General features: G+C 35.8%; 5 protein-coding genes and 1 pseudogene across 8 annotated transcripts; 4 read left to right on the top strand and 2 right to left on the bottom strand.

Annotated features, from left to right (window-relative positions):
- Positions 1-11: 11 nt before the first annotated feature.
- Positions 12-6,776, top strand: LOC104715741 (DNA damage-binding protein 1a). Its single transcript, XM_010433128.3, has 19 exons — positions 12-332; positions 883-931; positions 1,038-1,097; positions 1,187-1,278; positions 1,718-1,769; positions 1,910-1,972; positions 2,091-2,140; positions 2,337-2,412; positions 2,753-2,962; positions 3,044-3,150; positions 3,264-3,372; positions 3,531-3,731; positions 3,816-4,031; positions 4,150-4,260; positions 4,373-4,648; positions 4,737-5,011; positions 5,127-5,475; positions 5,568-5,852; positions 5,944-6,776. Exons 1-19 carry the CDS (start codon positions 229-231, stop codon positions 6,523-6,525), a joined length of 3,267 nt encoding a protein of 1,088 aa, XP_010431430.2. The 5' UTR covers positions 12-228; the 3' UTR covers positions 6,526-6,776.
- Positions 6,777-7,040: 264 nt separating this feature from the next.
- On the top strand, positions 7,041-8,487 carry LOC104715588 (Carbohydrate-binding X8 domain superfamily protein). Its single transcript, XM_010432984.2, has 4 exons — positions 7,041-7,192; positions 7,406-7,720; positions 8,046-8,076; positions 8,173-8,487. The coding sequence occupies exons 1-4, from the start codon at positions 7,132-7,134 to the stop codon at positions 8,270-8,272; spliced, it is 507 nt and encodes a 168-aa protein (XP_010431286.1). The 5' UTR covers positions 7,041-7,131; the 3' UTR covers positions 8,273-8,487.
- Positions 8,488-11,471: 2,984 nt separating this feature from the next.
- Positions 11,472-12,881, top strand: LOC104715610 (uncharacterized). Its single transcript, XM_010433005.3, has one exon. The coding sequence runs from the start codon at positions 11,570-11,572 to the stop codon at positions 12,566-12,568; it is 999 nt and encodes a 332-aa protein (XP_010431307.1). The 5' UTR covers positions 11,472-11,569; the 3' UTR covers positions 12,569-12,881.
- Positions 12,882-12,889: 8 nt separating this feature from the next.
- Positions 12,890-15,216, top strand: MFDX1 (mitochondrial ferredoxin 1). 4 transcript variants are annotated; one of them, XM_087479853.1, is made up of 8 exons: positions 12,890-13,038; positions 13,309-13,409; positions 13,551-13,618; positions 14,137-14,249; positions 14,361-14,467; positions 14,579-14,628; positions 14,705-14,787; positions 14,880-15,216. In XM_087479853.1, exons 2-8 carry the CDS (start codon positions 13,352-13,354, stop codon positions 14,992-14,994), a joined length of 594 nt encoding a protein of 197 aa, XP_087335979.1. In that variant the 5' UTR covers positions 12,890-13,038; positions 13,309-13,351; the 3' UTR covers positions 14,995-15,216. The 4 variants fall into 4 exon arrangements, with proteins under 4 accessions (XP_087335979.1, XP_010431315.1, XP_010431320.1 ...); XM_010433013.3 differs by having other exon boundaries at positions 12,956-13,223; XM_010433018.3 differs by having other exon boundaries at positions 12,968-13,223; positions 13,319-13,409.
- A 6-nt stretch (positions 15,217-15,222) lies between these two features.
- On the bottom strand, positions 15,223-16,619 carry LOC104715692 (F-box protein SKIP19). The gene is made up of 2 exons (XM_010433081.3): positions 16,210-16,619; positions 15,223-16,002 (listed from the first exon to the last, which is right to left on the bottom strand). The coding sequence occupies exons 1-2, from the start codon at positions 16,533-16,535 to the stop codon at positions 15,390-15,392; spliced, it is 939 nt and encodes a 312-aa protein (XP_010431383.2). The 5' UTR covers positions 16,536-16,619; the 3' UTR covers positions 15,223-15,389.
- A 272-nt stretch (positions 16,620-16,891) lies between these two features.
- LOC104747624 (putative F-box protein At4g05475 pseudogene) lies at positions 16,892-17,170 on the bottom strand (annotated as a pseudogene).
- Positions 17,171-18,936: the final 1,766 nt, after the last annotated feature.

Below are 18,936 nucleotides of genomic sequence, written 5' to 3'. Positions count from 1 at the left end.
TCATCTCAATCATATATGTCAATTCAATACAAAACCGACCAGTCTTTGTCGAAGGTTTCTCTTTCTTCTTCATTGTTCGATTTTGGCCTCTCTTCTCTCTCTCTCTTCTCTTCTCTATGTTAAAATTCCAAAAGCTCGTTAGAGAAATCTAGAAGCTTCCTCGAAGCCCTCGCGATAGACAGTGGAACTCAAATTTCCCTGGGGACAAAGAAGAAGGAGAAGAACAAGATGAGTTCATGGAACTACGTTGTTACGGCTCACAAACCGACCAGTGTGACTCACTCTTGCGTTGGCAACTTCACCAGTCCTCAAGAGCTTAATCTCATTGTAGCGTATGATACTCTCCCTTCCTTCTATTTCTTTATCTCAATTCTTTATCCTCGATTCGTTCCCTTTTGAATTGAAGCTGTTGATTTGGGTTTAGGGTTTTCAATGAATTTTGTGTCACGAGTCAATTTTTGTAAATTTGCTCTCTTTGGAAACAAAATCGTAGGGTTGAGTCTTTCTTGAAATTTACAATTGCAGAATCAAATAGATGTTTGAGTATTGAGAACCTATCACACTTGGGAGATTGAGTATAAGGATTTTAGTGTCTCTGTGTTCTTTGATGTAGTGGATATTTGAAGATGTTACAAAGAATTGTTTTTTTTTATGGGTATGGCTGTTACTGCTCTGAACTCAATTGCATGTTGAAGATCGTGGCTTTTTTGGATTGTGGATAATGTTCAAGTATCGTTAGCTATTAGTACTGTAAATTTGTTTGAAAGTTATCTCAATTTTTAGATTTAGCATTGTCCCGTTGAGTACTTGAGTTGTAACATTTATAATATCAGATCCACTATAATGTATGTTAGGTTGACAGCAGTGTTGTTCTCTTCTCAGGAAATGTACTCGAATTGAGATTCATTTGCTTACCCCGCAGGGACTTCAGGTACATTCATCTCTATTATGTCATTAGAGTATTAATTTTAAAACTTTGTTGCCATGCTTTGTTCTGTTAGTAATATAAGAATCTGTTGGATGTTCCTATATTGCAGCCTATGCTGGATGTTCCTATATATGGAAGAATCGCTACTCTGGAGTTGTTCCGGCCACATGTGAGTATATACATCTCTTATTGTGTTCTTTAATCATGGTCTTAATAGTAAGTTACAATGTTGATAGTATTGTCCACCGGCTTTTGTAGGGCGAAGCGCAAGACTTTTTGTTCATTGCAACTGAGAGATACAAATTCTGTGTTCTTCAATGGGATGCTGAGTCCTCTGAGCTTATTACAAGGTATAGTTTCCAGAATATAATACTACCTTTATATGCGTTGAATTTTTTGTTAACCTACCAGTTGTGCTGTCATTTGTTTTGTTAGAAATAAATGCAGTACACTCGCTGCCGATGTACAGATTAGTGCATGGTACCAACTTGGTTGTTTTAGATAGCAGTTTACACCATCTTTCTGCTGTTCGGAATCTGTTTTAGGTTCATACCTTTAGTATTGGGGATCAGGAATCTGATTGAGCATTTATTAGATAGTTTGATTATAGGGTCTTACCTTTTCACAAAATTGATACATGTTCTTGTATTTGCTGTATATCCAAAGCATAGAAAAAACCATGTATGGTTCTCGCATAGTTGTTATGTCTTGTTAGTAAAAGAAGCAATATACCAGATGACCATTCTCTACTTTACTACTGATTCTTTATGATGTTTTGACATTTTGCAGAGCAATGGGGGATGTTTCTGATCGTATAGGCCGACCAACAGACAATGGTCAGGTATTAAAAATCTCCATTCTTGCACTGTTCGTTTCAGAGTGCTTAATTTTTTTTTTTACTTTCCTTCATTTAAAAATATACGTTGTTATTAAGGTTTTGGTAGTCATGCAGCTTACTTCTGATTTGACTGGATTTTGTAGATTGGCATAATTGATCCAGATTGTAGATTAATTGGACTCCATCTGTATGACGGCTTGTTCAAGGTATATATTTGTCATATGTGCTAATTTACTGAATTGTATCATGTTACTGAACTTCCACTGATCTTTCTTCTTAGTCAATGTATGATGATGTGATCTGTTTCTTTGGTTCTTTTGTTAGGTTATTCCTTTTGATAACAAGGGACAGCTCAAGGAAGCTTTTAATATCAGGTACTGTTTTATTCAGTAAGAACAGTACAGTTTTGTATTGTCACCTATGCCTGTGTTCTAGTGCGCACTTGTTTCCGTGCATCTGATTCTTTCGCATATCCTCAATAGACTCGATCGTCTACATTCTTTACGATATAATTATTCTGTAGACCTTTTAAAACTGAATGATATATTGAGTTTGGTGCCTAAATTTCAGGCTAGAGGAATTGCAGGTTCTGGATATCAAGTTTCTGTTTGGATGTGCAAAGCCTACAATTGCAGTACTTTATCAGGTATGGAAATATTTAAACATGGATATGCTATGAAAGAATTTTTGTACATGCATTTAAATTTGTTTATTGGGCATGCATTAACCTTATTCTTTATTTTCAAGTCTTACCAGAGTTCTATAGAGAACTCTCGTAGAATTGGTTAATTTATGTATTGTTGATAGCTTATGGAGTTTAAGCAAGTAACTTTACTCTATTTATTTGAATGCCAGTTATTAAAACAGATTTCGATTTTGTTTTTTCTTTTCTTAACATGATAATCTATTTTGATGATGTAATCTGTTGTTTGTAATGCAATCTAGAATTAACTCCAGTTGGACTAACAATTGCTTGGTTTCCATAGGACAACAAAGATGCTCGTCATGTCAAAACATATGAGGTATCTCTAAAAGATAAGGATTTTGTCGAGGGTCCATGGTCACAGAATAATCTCGACAATGGTGCTGATCTACTGATTCCTGTACCACCACCTCTCTGTGGCGTCCTTATTATCGGCGAAGAAACAATTGTCTATTGTAGTGCTAATGCATTCAAAGCAATACCAATAAGACCTGTAAGTCCTTTCAACATAATGTCACCTGCTTGTATTATTCTTAGTTTTAATATGTGACCTTCAATTATTTTTCGTTTCCAGTCTATCACTAAAGCATATGGAAGAGTTGATGTTGATGGCTCTAGGTATCTTCTTGGTGACCATGCTGGACTGATTCATCTGCTTGTTATAACACACGAGAAAGAAAAGTGAGTGTAAATGTGTAATTACTCTGTCATTTTACATATTTTTAAACAACTGAAAGCTTTAGTGAACTTATGAATTTTTGCATATGCTGACTTGATTTGTATTGTATCTGAAGGGTCACTGGCCTCAAAATTGAGCTTTTGGGTGAAACGTCTATTGCATCGACTATATCATACCTTGACAATGCCGTTGTCTTTGTTGGCTCAAGCTATGGCGATTCTCAGGTATGCTAGGAATGAAAATGGTCTGGCTACACTGTTTTATCGACTTGTTCCTGTAGAATGTAAATTGATATGGTTCTGTGATCTTTAGTTGTGTCCAATTGTTCATTGATAATTATCCTTTTCAGATTTATTTGACTTTGTTTATTTTCTAATTGCAGCTAGTAAAGCTTAATTTACATCCTGATGCAAAAGGCTCATATGTAGAAGTCTTGGAAAGGTATATCAACTTGGGGCCTATTGTGGACTTTTGTGTGGTTGATCTCGAGAGACAGGGGCAAGGTCAGGTTGTAACTTGTTCTGGAGCATTTAAGGATGGTTCTCTTCGCGTAGTTCGCAATGGGATTGGAATCAATGAACAGGTTTGTTTTATGTCGAGAAATCTTTATGTCTTGTATGCACAATTTTCTCATCTGGTACTTATCTTAAAATACGTTGTATTACAGGCCTCTGTGGAACTTCAAGGTATCAAAGGAATGTGGTCATTGAAATCTTCAATTGATGAAGCCTTCGACACATTCCTTGTAGTTAGCTTTATCAGTGAAACTCGTATCTTAGCCATGAATCTTGAGGATGAACTGGAAGAAACAGAGATTGAGGGCTTCTTATCTCAAGTGCAGACCTTATTTTGCCATGATGCTGTGTACAATCAACTTGTACAAGTAAGCTTTTCTAGTGCTTTGAGGTTTTTAGAAGACATGCATTTGATAGATTTTATAGCTTAGTTTTCTCTTTTCTCTATTCGTGAATATGAATTAACTGTTACCTTTTCTGGATCAGGTTACCTCAAATTCTGTTAGGCTAGTCAGTTCTACAACTAGAGAATTACGGGACGAGTGGCATGCCCCAGCTGGATTCGCTGTTAATGTTGCAACTGCAAATGCCAGCCAGGTATATATTTCCATTCTGGATTTGAAAGAGGAATCTTGACTTTTGAGTGTCTAGACATACAGCACGTTTTAGAATAAACATTTGTAGATTGACTCTTACATTTGCTTGTTAGGTTCTTTTGGCGACCGGAGGTGGGCACTTGGTTTATTTAGAAATTGGAGACGGTAAATTGACGGAAGTGCAACATGCCCTTTTGGAGTATGAAGTTTCCTGCCTTGATATAAATCCTATCGGCGATAATCCAAACTACAGTCAGCTAGCTTCAGTTGGGATGTGGACAGATATAAGTGTGAGAATCTTTTCGCTGCCAGAGTTGACTCTTATTACAAAAGAGCAACTAGGAGGGGAGATAATTCCCCGATCTGTTCTTCTTTGTGCATTCGAAGGGGTATGATTCCATTGTATTTACTTCAGATAAGCCTAGAACCGAGTGAAATTTTATGGTAGAAGTTAACATATGTTAAGTTATGTTGCAGATATCTTACCTGCTCTGTGCTCTTGGAGATGGGCATCTTTTGAACTTCCAGTTGGATACAACTACTGGGCAGTTAAAAGACAGGAAAAAAGTATCACTTGGGACTCAGCCAATAACTCTGCGTACTTTTTCATCAAAAAGTGCCACACATGTCTTTGCTGCATCTGATAGACCAACCGTAATCTATAGCAGCAACAAGAAGCTGTTATACAGTAATGTCAATCTTAAAGAAGTTAGTCATATGTGTCCTTTCAACTCTGCTGCTTTTCCCGACAGGTACACTAAACATCCTCCTTCTCTTTTATTTTTTTATTTTTTGCTTTTGGTTTCCAATTCCTGATCGAAGTGAAATGGCTGTGAAATCTGATTCTCTGTTCTTTCTTATGAGCAGTTTAGCGATTGCGAGGGAAGGTGAACTTACGATTGGCACCATTGATGATATTCAGAAGCTTCACATACGCACGATTCCTCTTGGAGAGCATGCTCGTCGAATCTGCCATCAGGAGCAGACACGTACATTTGGTATCTGCAGTTTGGGAAACCAGACAAATGCCGAAGAAACTGAGATGCACTTTGTCCGTCTTTTGGACGACCAAACTTTCGAGTTTATTTCAACTTACCCCTTGGATTCTTTCGAATACGGTTGCTCCATTCTGAGTTGCTCTTTCACCGACGATAAAAATGTCTATTACTGTGTTGGAACCGCGTATGTTTTACCGGAAGAAAATGAACCAACTAAGGTATTTGTTTCTCTGGAGACATATCATCACATTCTCAAAATAAATTTTGTTTTCTAATATTTCTTTGAATTACCTCTTTTTTTGTGATTTAGGGAAGGATATTAGTATTTATAGTTGAAGATGGGAGGTTGCAGCTTATTGCTGAGAAAGAAACAAAAGGAGCTGTTTATTCGCTCAATGCCTTTAATGGAAAACTTCTTGCTGCTATTAATCAGAAGATTCAGTTGTACAAGTGGATGCTGCGTGATGATGGCACTCGTGAACTGCAGTCTGAATGCGTACATCACGGTCACATTTTAGCTCTCTATGTCCAGACCCGTGGAGACTTTATCGTTGTTGGTGATCTCATGAAATCAATCTCCTTATTGTTATACAAGGTATAACTTATAGATGAAACTTGTGTGGTTAAGAATTGATCTTCTTTGTTTATTTGATACTGTTCTGATGGTTGATTCTTGAATGTTATAGCACGAGGAAGGTGCAATCGAGGAGCGGGCTCGGGATTACAATGCGAATTGGATGTCAGCGGTTGAGATACTTGATGATGATATTTACCTTGGTGCTGAGAACAATTTCAATCTGTTAACAGTGAAAAAGAACAGTGAAGGAGCTACTGATGAAGAACGAGGGCGGTTAGAGGTAGTTGGAGAGTATCACCTTGGGGAGTTTGTGAACAGATTCCGCCATGGATCTCTAGTAATGAGGCTACCTGATTCAGAGATTGGTCAGATCCCAACTGTCATCTTTGGTACGGTCAATGGAGTGATTGGAGTAATAGCTTCACTTCCTCAAGAACAGTATACTTTCTTGGAGAAGTTACAGTCAAGTTTGAGGAAAGTGATTAAAGGAGTTGGCGGCTTAAGCCACGAGCAATGGAGGTCGTTTAATAACGAGAAAAGAACCGCAGAAGCGAGGAATTTCTTGGATGGTGACTTAATCGAATCGTTTCTGGATCTGAGTAGGAACAAGATGGAGGACATATCTAAATCCATGAATGTTCAAGTGGAAGAGTTGTGTAAGAGAGTTGAAGAACTCACTAGGCTTCACTGAATCAAATCAACCGATGATGCCAATAGGCTTTGTTCTATTTATTTATTTTATGCTTTCTTGAGTGAAAAGTCTTCTTCTGATTTTGTTGTGTCATCAGCTTTTGAAGTTGGATTGAGTTGTTGGCTTTGTAATAACTTGTGTTGGTTAAAAGTATTGTCTTCTAAATCGAACCTGGAAGCAAATCGGACAGGACTGCGTTTTGGGTCGGATCGTAATATATATTTATAGACAGATTTTAGTGTTTTTCAAAAGATGTTGCTTGCTAATTCTTTGCTTGTAAACGTCTCTTTCTCAACTTTTCGGTATGTGTTACACAGAAAACAAATCGGTTAATATAGATTGGAAAGTAATATTCCAATATTAAATCTTCTAAATCAGAAGATCTCATGCGATTATGTTCTTTTGGTTTTAAAGATATGACTGAACATTTTACTTCTCTTGAAGGCACCTTTGATTCCTTAAGAAATCTAGATTCTTCTTTTCTCATTTAATTAGGTTCTCAAGTAAACACAGCACTTATGTACCACACAATATAAGGTTTCTTCTTATAGTGCTGTGATATCTAGATTCCTTCTTCCCTCTTTATACATACTTGCAATTTCAAACATGAAAACTCAATTTTGGATTTTTCTACTTTTTCTGCTTCTACTGAACTTCTTCTGCCAAGGTAAAACATTTTCTTTTTCTCTAATTATTGAAGAAGATAAATTTTGATATTAGATTTTTGTTTTGTTTGATGACTATGCATGTTTTCAGTTTTCTAATGTTATGTGTTTTTTTTTAATAATAATCATGAAAGTGAATCTTTGGTATTGCAACTTGTTTAATATGAGGAAAACAAAAAATTGTCTCATCGATCACGCTTATATACAATGTATAGCTGCAAGGCCAGTGATGACGATTAGACCAGAGTCACTAGTAGGGCCACAAGGAAACACGACGTTCTTGGAGGGAACAACATGGTGTGTGGCTCGACCAGGTGCATCTCAAGCTGAGCTACAGAGAGCTTTGGATTGGGCATGTGGGATTGGGAGAGTGGATTGCTCGGTCATTGAGAGACATGGTGATTGTTACGAACCAGACACGATCGTGTCGCACGCATCGTTTGCGTTTAATGCGTATTACCAAACCAATGGGAACAATCGCATTGCTTGTTACTTCGGTGGAACAGCTACACTCACCAAGATTAACCCTAGTAAGTACATGCAGTTCACTACTAGTGTAAATCGATTCTACCAGAAAAGACTATATATCATCTATCTAGATGCATAAATGTTTCGTGTTTTTATACATGGTCGAATTAAATTTAGAAGAAAAAGTGATGAAAAATAATATTAAAAAAGTTAAACTGATATATGCAAATTTTAGTATTTTTTTCGTAAAATAAAATGGATTTTGTTGGTCGAACAATAATGATATTTTTATCCAACTACCATACATAATTAATTTTGAAATAGTTTTTAAATTTTATTTTCAATGGTAATAAAATTTGTGACTTTTTGTAATGTCGTTGCTTGCAGGCTACGGAAAATGCTCCTATGATGTATCCAAGTAAAAGCCCTAAATTTCATCCTTATTTGTCATTATTCTTTATAGTTGTCAATAAAAATTTCGTTCAAAAAATTTAGTGTTTTTTCCTTCATTCAGATCGGAAGTCTCGGCCGCAAGATCTTTATCGATGTATAAGCCTCGGTGGCTCCTGATGATGTACATAGGACTTTTATTTCTTATTAGTCGGAGTTGCTAACATCTTTGACGAGAAAATAGATATATATTTGCATATCATTTGTGCTGATATCTATATTTCCTTGAGCAAAATTTTCAAACCTTTTGGTTAATGTAGCAATTAAGCTTTGTTTTTGTTCTTACCTTTGTCCATGGGTTTAGAATCTTAAGTTAAAGCCTTACTACAGCCTTCCTTACGTCTGATATATAACAACTATATTTCTTATTTTCATGTTAGTAAATATCTTGATAGTACAATATACATTTCGGTAGAGCCTAGTCAAAATATTTTTATCATTGACTTCTTGTTGATGGATTAGATTTTTACAGCTATAATTTTACGAGCACAAATATTATTGGTCAATTAGATTTTGACATGTATATATATATTTTATTTTATTTTAACCAATAGCAATGAAGGTTGAAATTCGAAACAACAATACAAATTTTGGTTTTAAGTTTCTGAAAGTAGCTCCTGAAACTCATTGTACATGTAACATATTTTCGATCAATCAATTTAACATTCAAAAAAAGCAAAAGAACAGTATAAGTTATCTAGCATTCATTTAATTATGTTACATTCAAGACACTATAGTTTGTGTTTGTCGTTGTGATAGAGTATATTTTATTCGTAATTGACAATGTGAAAAGAATCGAGAAGGAACACTAACAAAAAATAAATATACATCTTCTAATTTTAAACGTATTTTTATGCATAGATATGAACCAATGAGTAATAACTGTTAAAAAATTCAAAATAACAAAAGAAATTTAACATTAGTTTACTTCTCATGGTTACATGTTCTAATTAATGTGAAAAAAACAAGAAGGAAAACTAACAAAAATATATATGTACATCTTCTAAATTTACGCATGTTATTAGTCAATTACATTTGATTTATATCAAGAAAAAAATTTATCTAACAGAGATTTTAACCAAAAAATAATAAATATTAAAATTCGAAATAATTAACAAAATAAATTCGACATTAGTTTAATTGGAACAAAATTATATATTTTTTTTGTTGTAATATATTATTTTTTATTAGTAAGTGATTAAAAACTAAAATATAAATTTAATACGATCATGGACATGTTATTTTTAATATAAAATTTATAGTTATTATTCATTACGATGGAGGCTGTTAAATTAGAATCTGGTTTAATATGATTAAATAGTTAGTTAAATTGAAGGTGTATTGCAAAATAGAATGTATAAGGCAAAAAATATCATATTTAATTTAAATAAAAGTGTGTGAGTAACTGCTTAAAATTTAAATTTCATCAATAAAAATGTATATAATTTCTGCGCGGTTTTCTATGCAGACCCTTGTCTAGTTTATCTATATAGAATAAATATATAAATTAAAATTGATTTATTTACATACATATTTTTTCTTATAACCTACCACATTACAATTTTAATACAGGATTTAAGATGATACAAGTGATACAATTTTATCTAGTTAAATTTAATATTTTCAATGCAAATCTCATATTCTTGACTAGTATAATTAAAACAAAAATAATAATTAATTATTGTAGTGCAATAAGTACAAAATTTGTCCATATTTGGCAATATAATGAAATTTAGAGAAATTTGTTTGTGAAATAACATTCAAAATTCATATAAAATAAAAATATTCATTCATCGAGTCTTATACAATATATCTTAACCTGTCATTTATCAAACATTATACAAACTTCCATGTAAGACATATCTCTTTCAACACATTCAACCACTATCTAGAACAATTTTATACCCCTTGGAGATTTTGTAGCTAGACATATAATTAATACTCAATGTAAATTTCATCTTTTATCTTCCATATTGAATAGAGGACCTCCAAAATTACCTGGTTAAATCTCTCACCATCCATAAATATATGTGCTAATCATCGTAAATTTCTAATTAAATTTTAGTTTCATAATTCTATCACCATAAAGTCTAATCAAATTCTAATTTAAATCGTAATTATAAGAAAAAACAATGAATCAAAATTTCACATGAATAAAAACTCTAACCAAAGTTTATTTACCTAAGATTTCAATGAATTATTTAAATATAAAATTGTTAAGGCCATTATACATGTGGAAGTGCGAAGGCTGTAGCCCTTTAAAAAATTACAAACTTCCGTACTAAGTCTAGAGACATTCCTAATTTCTGAAGTACACTTGTTATTCAGAATAGACTAATGAATATCGTTTAGTGATAATGACAAACCTTGCAAGAGGTAACATTCCCGTACTCAGAGAACATCTCCTTGAGCTTCTCATCATTCACACTGTCATCAATTTCTTGCAATTTCTCAATATATAATTTATTATCCAAGCAAATAGATAATTTCATACATACATTTGTTAAAGTCTTAATTTGCCCCTCTTTATCAAACATACCAAAGTAAACATCACCACAAAGAAAAATATATTATTATTGGATAAAAATCTTAAAATGAAATTATTATAATTGCCAATTATAAAAGAAACTTTCTCAATGTCTTGGTCTTGTAATTCAAAATCAATCTTCTTGGTAGACTTGCCTTGCAACGTCCGCATTTCTCTAACGTTTACTAGTTGACCAAGCATGTTAAAAAGTAATATTTCCAATCACTAATACAGTAGAACCTCTATAAATTAATACTCGGTAAATTAATAATGTCTATAAATTAATAAATTTCTCTGGTCCCAAGTTGGGACTAGTGTAATTTTGGACACTATTTGACAATATAATAAAATAATATTTTTTTGAAATTCCTTTGTAAATATATGGTCCCATCAATAATATAAATTAATAATTATATAAAATTATCTAAATATATGTATATATCTACATATTAATTTTTATTAGAATTCATTTTTAATATCTTTACTATATAAAAATCTTTGAGTGATATCTTCAAAACATGATAATTGTTATTTTCATTGTAACTGATTTTATAAAAATATTAGTTATAAAGATTAAATCTTATTTTTAATATTTTTTTACCAAATTAAGAAAGTTTCTCTATAAATTAATAATTATTAATTTATCGATAAATTAAAACCTCTATAAATTAATAAAATTTCATGGTCCCGACTTTATTAATTTATAGAGGTTTTACTGTATAACTTAAATATTTAACCAGAAGTGTTATGTGGGCCTTTTCAGGCTCAATACATACGGCCCATTAAAAGATTTCTCTAGCAACAAAACCCTAATCTATTTTCAATTTTTCACACTCACCGCCAGAGATCATCATCATCGTCTTCAAAACAAAACCCTAAAACCTCCCCATCAACGCCGGCGGAAGAAACAATTTGTGTCATTCACAGTCCCGCGATGAAGGAGGAAGAAGTAAATCGATGCCAGATTCAGAACTGGTATCCAAAATTCAGATCCATAACCATTAGAACCAAATTTCACCAGCTTCCAGAGTCGTTCATCAGCTACCTCACCGATGATTCTGGTCCGTTTCTTCTCCCTGAATCCGTAACAAACGAAGACGCGATGCCCAATAGAGTCCACAATTTCGAAGAAGAAGATGATTTCCAAGTCTCCGAAGGTTCAGATAACGAAGCAGAGACGCCATTGAATCCCCCATCGTTCCCACAACTCGAAATCGAGATCATGGAATCAATCGAAACCCTAGGCGGTACAGTTTTACCGAAGCTGAATTGGAGTGCACCAAAGGATGCAGCTTGGATTAGCCCATCACAGAATCTTAGCTGTACTTGTTTCAATGAGATTGCTCTCTTGTTTCGTTCTTCGGATTCGTTGGTTCATGATCTCTTCAATGCTTATGATTCGTGTAGTGACAAAGTCTCTTCGAGACCAGAAAGTTTCTACCTTGCGTTGAGAAAATGGTACCCTTCTTTGAAGCCTGAGATGGAGTTTAGATGCTTTGTGAAATCAAACGAGCTTGTTGGGATTAGCCAGCGTGAGGTAACTACGTTTTACCCTATTCTTCTCAGTGAGAAGGACTTGCTCAAGGGGTTGATTGAAGAGTTCTTTGATGATAAGATTAGGTTGGAGTTTGAATCAGAGAATTACACTTTTGATGTTTATGTGACAAAGGAGAGAAGGGTTAAGCTAATAGATTTCAATACTTGGTGTGGTTCTACTTTGCCGTTGATGTTTACGTGGGAAGAACTTGAGAAGATTCATTATGGAGAATGTGATGATGAATTGGAACTGAGGATTGTTGAGAGCCGTCGTAGTGTGCTTCCTGGTTTGAAAACAGCTGTTCCTTATGATTATCTTGATGTGAGTTCTGGTAGTGGTTGGGATGAGGTTTTTAAGAAAGCTGAAGAGGAGCTTCGGAATGAGAGTTTTGGATGAAGTTGCTTGAGCTTTTTGGTCGAAGCAGAAGTGCTATTACAAAAGAACTTGAGAGTTCTCAGTGAAGCAAGAAGACTTGCTAGATTCTTGGGTCTATTTGAAGACTAGACAATAAGTGGTTTGTTCCATTGTTGTTGTGCAACGGTTTAGATTTCGACGTTGGAACTTTGATGTGTCTCTTCTTCTCATAAGATTATCTCTTGTAGACTGTTTTTTTGTCTTGGTAATTGTTTTTTTTGTGTTGAGACTTCAGAGGCAAATTGTTCTGATTGGTTTCTGGTTTATCAAATAATCTTACATGAATGTTGCATTAGTTGTTTGGGTCAGACCGGTACAATCCGGTTTGGTTTGAGAAATTGTCCAAATTGAAAAGAACAAAAATACAAGGAGGAGAAAAAAGGGTTTAAGATCTAATAAAAGATTGAAGAACATTTGAGATTCCTGAGGTCCTCTGTGTTCTTTATATAACAGTAATAACACAAAGCCCTCTCTTTCTTCAAACTTAAGATTGATCTCTTCTTCGTTTGTGATCTTCGAAAAGTGAATGGCTTTTTCTTCCCTCAATTAATCTCTACGATAAATTTTCAATTTTTTTCATTTGCGGCCCAAGTTTGGATTTTTATGCATAAATTTTAATCTCAAGATAATTAGATTGGTGCGTTTGGTACTCTTTTCAGCTTTATTGCATTCTGGGTTTGCCTCGTTTTTGTGTCGCACTCAAAATTAGGTTTAAATTTCAGCTCTTTGAAGGTTTCAGCTAATTCTCAAAGGCGGCAGTGAACGATGTTAGGTCATAGAATCTCAAGATTCGGGTCTGCCATTGTTAAACAGCTCGCAAGAGGTATTATGTGCTTCAAATTGATACGTTTGCTATATGAAGTTTCTAATCTCACTTCGATTTCAAAATGCGTATGCGTATTAGAGTCCTTCATACAATGCTGCCTTAAGATTTTGCTGCTCTGTATATTTCTTGTTTTGGCAGAGGGATATATATCAACACTTGGGAGAAGGAATCTACAACGGTCGTATGGCCACTACTTGCCGTCTTTGGTTTGTCTGAGCTTGTTCTCGATTTCTTATACTCGGTTACACTTTGCATTTGCAGACATGATTTGTGTTACTTGATGTATAGACACTGATTAAAACTTAGAATAGGGTTCTTTGTTAGAGAATCACCATATTATATGGCTAGGTAGAAGCTTGTGTTAGTAATAAGTCTTAAAGAATGTCATAAATGATTTCAGAAGAGCGAAATGTAGCTTTTCTACCCTTGTTTGGTGTTAGATGAATCATTACGTGACAATTTTAATGCGTTCAGTTATATACATGGATTCATACTATGCTGAATGAGAGTTGATTCAGGAATCAATAGAAAGAGTCCTGTGTTTAGTTATGCTCAAAGGCCTAGATGCTGTAAGATTTCATGGTTGAGAAATTGGGTGGTTTGTCTATGGTTGGTTATTATCCGTTTGAATTTACAACAAATCTGGGTTTTGTCAATCATACGGTTTCTCTTTTAGTTTCCTCGATGATGATGTTGAATCTTTCCCATTTCTTCTTTTCAAAAGCCAATAGTACAGAGGCAAACTAGGACTTCTCAAGAAGCATTCTTCTTGAAGAACCATAGGTTTTATACTGCTTCAGCTACTTCCTCTGAGCAGGGTGACGAAGAAACTGAAAAGTAAGTTTATTCTCAATTCTTCAATATAGAAATGTGCACATCGAGAATGTATTCCTTCAGGATTGAAGTAATATATGAGCCTGATACTTCTCAAAATCTTGTTTTTTAAAGGATAACCATTATCTTCGTCGATAAAGATGGAGAGGAAATCCCTGTTAAAGTCCCTATTGGAATGTCAGTGCTCGAAGCTGCTCATGAAAATGATATAGACCTTGAAGGCACAGACTTCTCTTCTCATTTCTCCATTGCTTCTTCTTATAACTAATGTTTGTAAGATTGGCCCCTTTATCGAATTGAGAAGTCACAGACTGTTTTTAATTTATCTCCAGGGGCTTGTGAGGCTTCTCTAGCGTGTTCAACGTGTCACGTGATCGTGATGGTACACAAATAGATCATGCTCTATTCTTCTAAAAACCAGGATTTTGCTGATAAAGTAACTTAAATTGTATTTACAGGACACAGAATATTACAACAAACTTGAAGAACCAACAGATGAAGAGAATGATATGCTTGATCTTGCTTTTGGGCTTACAGAAACGTAAATTTCTTTGTACTTAAGAAAGAAATGGTAGCTTGATCTGTTTACATGTTTATATGAAAGTATCAAATGTTCCCTGAACAATGTTTCAGGTCACGACTCGGATGCCAAGTCATTGCAAGCCCAGAGCTAGATGGTGTCCGTTTGGCCATTCCGTCAGCCACAAGAAATTTCGCAGTTGATGGATTTGTTCCAAAACCTCATTAGTCTTCGCAGAGAGTGTTCTACATGAGGCATCAAAGATTCATGTTTCTATTAGAGTGTTGATGATTGTTTTACTGAGAGGAAACAGTATGCTTAGATATTTTAGTTTCGATGATTTGGCATTTCTTGTTGTTGTCTGAGTTTTAAACAGAACAAGCTTTAAGCAAAACACAAGGCTTGCTTTCTTTTAATATTGCAGAATAAACTCAAAAAATTTAGACAAAAGGAAGATAATCAAATCACCATCTCTGAAACTTTTCTTGAGTTTAGAAGTCTTACAAAGACAAACAGAAAAAGACATCAATACTAAAGGTTACATACCACAAGGACAAATAAACTCCATTGAATCTATGAGCATAAGTTTGAAAAGATATCACCTGCGTGAATCTCTGGTGCGTCTAGAAAAGCATGTCATCGTAATAATCAAACGGGTCATCGTCAGAATGGTCACTAGCACCAGAGAGGTCATAGAAATCATCATACTCATCATCTGACATCAGCTCGATATCAGAGAAGCCATAAGGATATTCATCATCTGACGAACCCATGTCTATAAACGAAGCATCAAATGGGTAATCATGAGTCGAGTCATTAGGGTGTCTCACAACTTTGACCCTCTCACAACACCGTTTCTGCAGATCACCAACAACAAGGTTAACATTGAAACACCGGCGTAAATCAAGATACTCCAGGTTTGAACAACTGTCAAGAATGGCGTTCAAGGCCGTGTCTGATAACCCGTTCCCAAACATCTGGAGATGGCGAAGTCCAGGCATCGTTTCAGCTATCGCTAGAGCATCTTCGTCATTCTCTTTTTGAGGATGCCTGTTTAGCTTCAATGTCTTCATCTTCAGGCAAGACTGGCCTATAACTTTCAAAGACTCTCCTGACAATGAGCCGTATGACACCTCGAGGTCTTCAAGCAGTGGAAGTTTCACAACTGCTTCAACAAATCCATCGTCTGTTATATAAGAGCACCTTTTAAGTCTCAAGCTTCTCAGATTACTCGACCTGCATATAATTATTGTGTTTAACACAATCATAAGAGTGAGACACAACACAAGATCCTCCAATTTCCCCAATTCTCACAAGGACCATTTCTAACCCTAACGACTTCAAATCAAATCAACCTCAAATCTCTACACAAGAATTGAAAATTTCCTCTTGAAGAAAATAAAAAAATTGGGCGAGATTTTGAGTTACAGGGAGGGAGAGAACCTATCGGCGATGTAATTGAGGAGATCATCAGTAGCGAAGTACCAAAGATCAATCTCAACCACGCCTCCTTGGCTACGATCAACTGCATGACGGCACATGATCTCGAGATCGCATTCCATGTCTTCCGAGTTATGCATGTCAATTTTACGCCACATGGAAGGGTCTTTACAAACGCGACGCCACGATCTGCAAACTTTCTGAGCGTTCTCCAGTATCTCAATCGCGCCAAGACGGTGGAGGATCGATGATATCAGTTCCGGCGGAAGCTCCGCCCAGTTTCTATATTCTCCGACCTCCATCGCCGGAGGCAAAGACGACGATTCCATTCTTCTTCCTCTTTGGTATCGGAAACGTCACTAAACAAGAGTGTGAAGTTAAAAGGTTTCATCCGTCTCTCTAATTTTGCAACTAGGTCCTCATGGTATCACATTATTTACGAAACTCATTTGGACCAAGCCTACCTAAACTCTTGGGCCTAGGCCCATATTTAAACTCATCCGTAATTGCATCGTTCTCACCTCTCAAATCTCACAGTTGCAATCACGCGCTTAGAAAGTTCAATAGGAAATAACAAGTACTGTATCCTGAAACTTCGAAGTACAAAATAGCGATAAGAGACGAGTCATAAACGAAGACCAACAAAAGCAACATGTTCTCTGCATTGTTCAGAAAGATTCAATAACTACCAATAATGGTCGATGGGATCATAGCTGGGGGCATCAAATATAAAGGTACCACCATATGGGTGACCAGCAGTTGAGTCACTGGGGCGTCTCAAATCTTTGATCCTCTCAGAACATCGCTTCCCTAGACTCCCGGTAAGGTCAACGTTGAAACACTTGCGTAGATCAAGGTGTTCCAGGTGAGGACAACCGTCAAGAATGGCGTTCAAGCCCACATTCGTTAATATGTTCCCGAAAAGCTGGAGATGACGTAGTTCAGGCATGCTTTCTGCGATGGCTAGAGCATCATCATTGTTAAACTCATCATCATTGAAATTGGGGTCAGGCTCGGAGTTTAGCTTCAACGTCTTCAGATTTGGACAAGACTTGCCTACAGCTCTCAGAGACTCTCCTGACAAGGAGCAGTGTGAAAGCTCGAGGTGTTCCAATCAATGGAAGTTTCACAACTGCTTCGATAAATCCATCGTCTGCTATTGGATAGCACATTATAAGTCTTAGGATTCTCAGATTACTCGACCTGCAAAATAATTGTTTGTAGAAAGGTTATAAACATAATCGAATATAAAGAAGAAGAAGAACGACAAAGATGCAAAAGAACTTTTTTTATAGCACATGAAAAGCCTGAAGTCAATCATTTAAACCTCAGAAACATAACAATAGTAGATTCAAGTGGATATATTCTACTTCAAAATGGAAGAGCAAGAGATTTCACAAACCTGAATTTAGAACACATTATTATTAAAACTACTGATTCAACAAATTGATTTCTATTTAAAAAGAGTGACACAATGATTCTCGAAACACATCATCACAAGGTAACAATAATTTCCCCAATTTTTACTACTCACTGAAACTACTAAGATCTTCCATTCTAACCTTAGAATTGGCATACCCTATTCAACAAGTGAAATCAAAAATTCTCATATAAGGAAATCAAAATTTCAATGAAGGCACTTAAGGAAGTCAAAAATATCCCTTAGAGAAAACAAAAATAGGTGTGGTTTTGAATCACACGAAAAGGGAGAGATAGAACCTGTCGGCAATGTACTCGAGGAGATCATCAGTACCAAAGTACAAAATGTCAATCTCAACCAAACCGCCCTGGCTACGATCAACTGCATGACGACACATGATCTCAAGGTCGTACCCCATGGCTCCCATGGCTCCGAGGTTGTCCATGTCAATCTTGCGCCACATCGAGGGGTCTTTACAGACTTGACGCCAAGATCTGCACACCTTCTGAGCATTTTCCAGTATATCAATGGAGGTAAGCCGGCCAAGGATCGATGATATCAGTTCTGGTGGAAGTTCCGCCCAGTTTCTAAGCTCTTCGTCATTTATCAGTGTAGAAACAGAAGTGGACGACGACGAAGAGGAGGAAGTAGTATCTGATTATAAAAAAAATTCAAATGTAGTGAGAATTAAAGTAGTTTTGGATCATTGAACTTCCGTCTTTAATTTATAATCAACGAACACAGAGATAAAGAAAACAGGAACAAGTTCATAAGTCACTTGCAACTGAGCATAACAAGCACAGCAAAGTGAACCTGTCTCTGCATTGTTAAAAAGAATTCAATATCTACTCCCAACGATAGTCCTTGGTACCTGAGTCATAGCCGCACATAATGTTATTGTTATAGCCGCCGATTAGGTCAAAGCCGGCCATAAGGTCATCGCGGTCCATAAGGCCATTGCCGCCCATAATGGCATACTGGTCAAGTAGACAGGGTATATCATCATATGAATACGTATCGAGTACACTGGTATCATATGGGTAATCAGCTGTTGAGTCGTTGGGGCGTCTCAAAACTTTGACCTTCTCCAAACAACGCTTCTCGAGATCCCCTACAAGGTGAATGTTGGAACACTGACGTAAATCAAGATGTTCCAGATGAGAACAGCCGTCAAGAATGGCGTTCAAGCCCGTGTTGGTCAGTGCGTTCCCTAGAAGCTGGAGGTGGCGTAGTTTTGCGATTGTGTGATTACCTATTTCCTCTCCAATTAGTACGACGGACAAAGGAATCGCAAAACTTCCATTGCTTGA

The sequence above is a fragment of the Camelina sativa genome, chromosome 2, assembly GCF_030686135.1.
Source record: "Camelina sativa cultivar CO46 ecotype springtype chromosome 2, ASM3068613v1".
Taxonomy (NCBI): Eukaryota; Viridiplantae; Streptophyta; class Magnoliopsida; order Brassicales; family Brassicaceae; genus Camelina; species Camelina sativa.
This window is presented reverse-complemented; position numbering and strand designations above follow the sequence as displayed.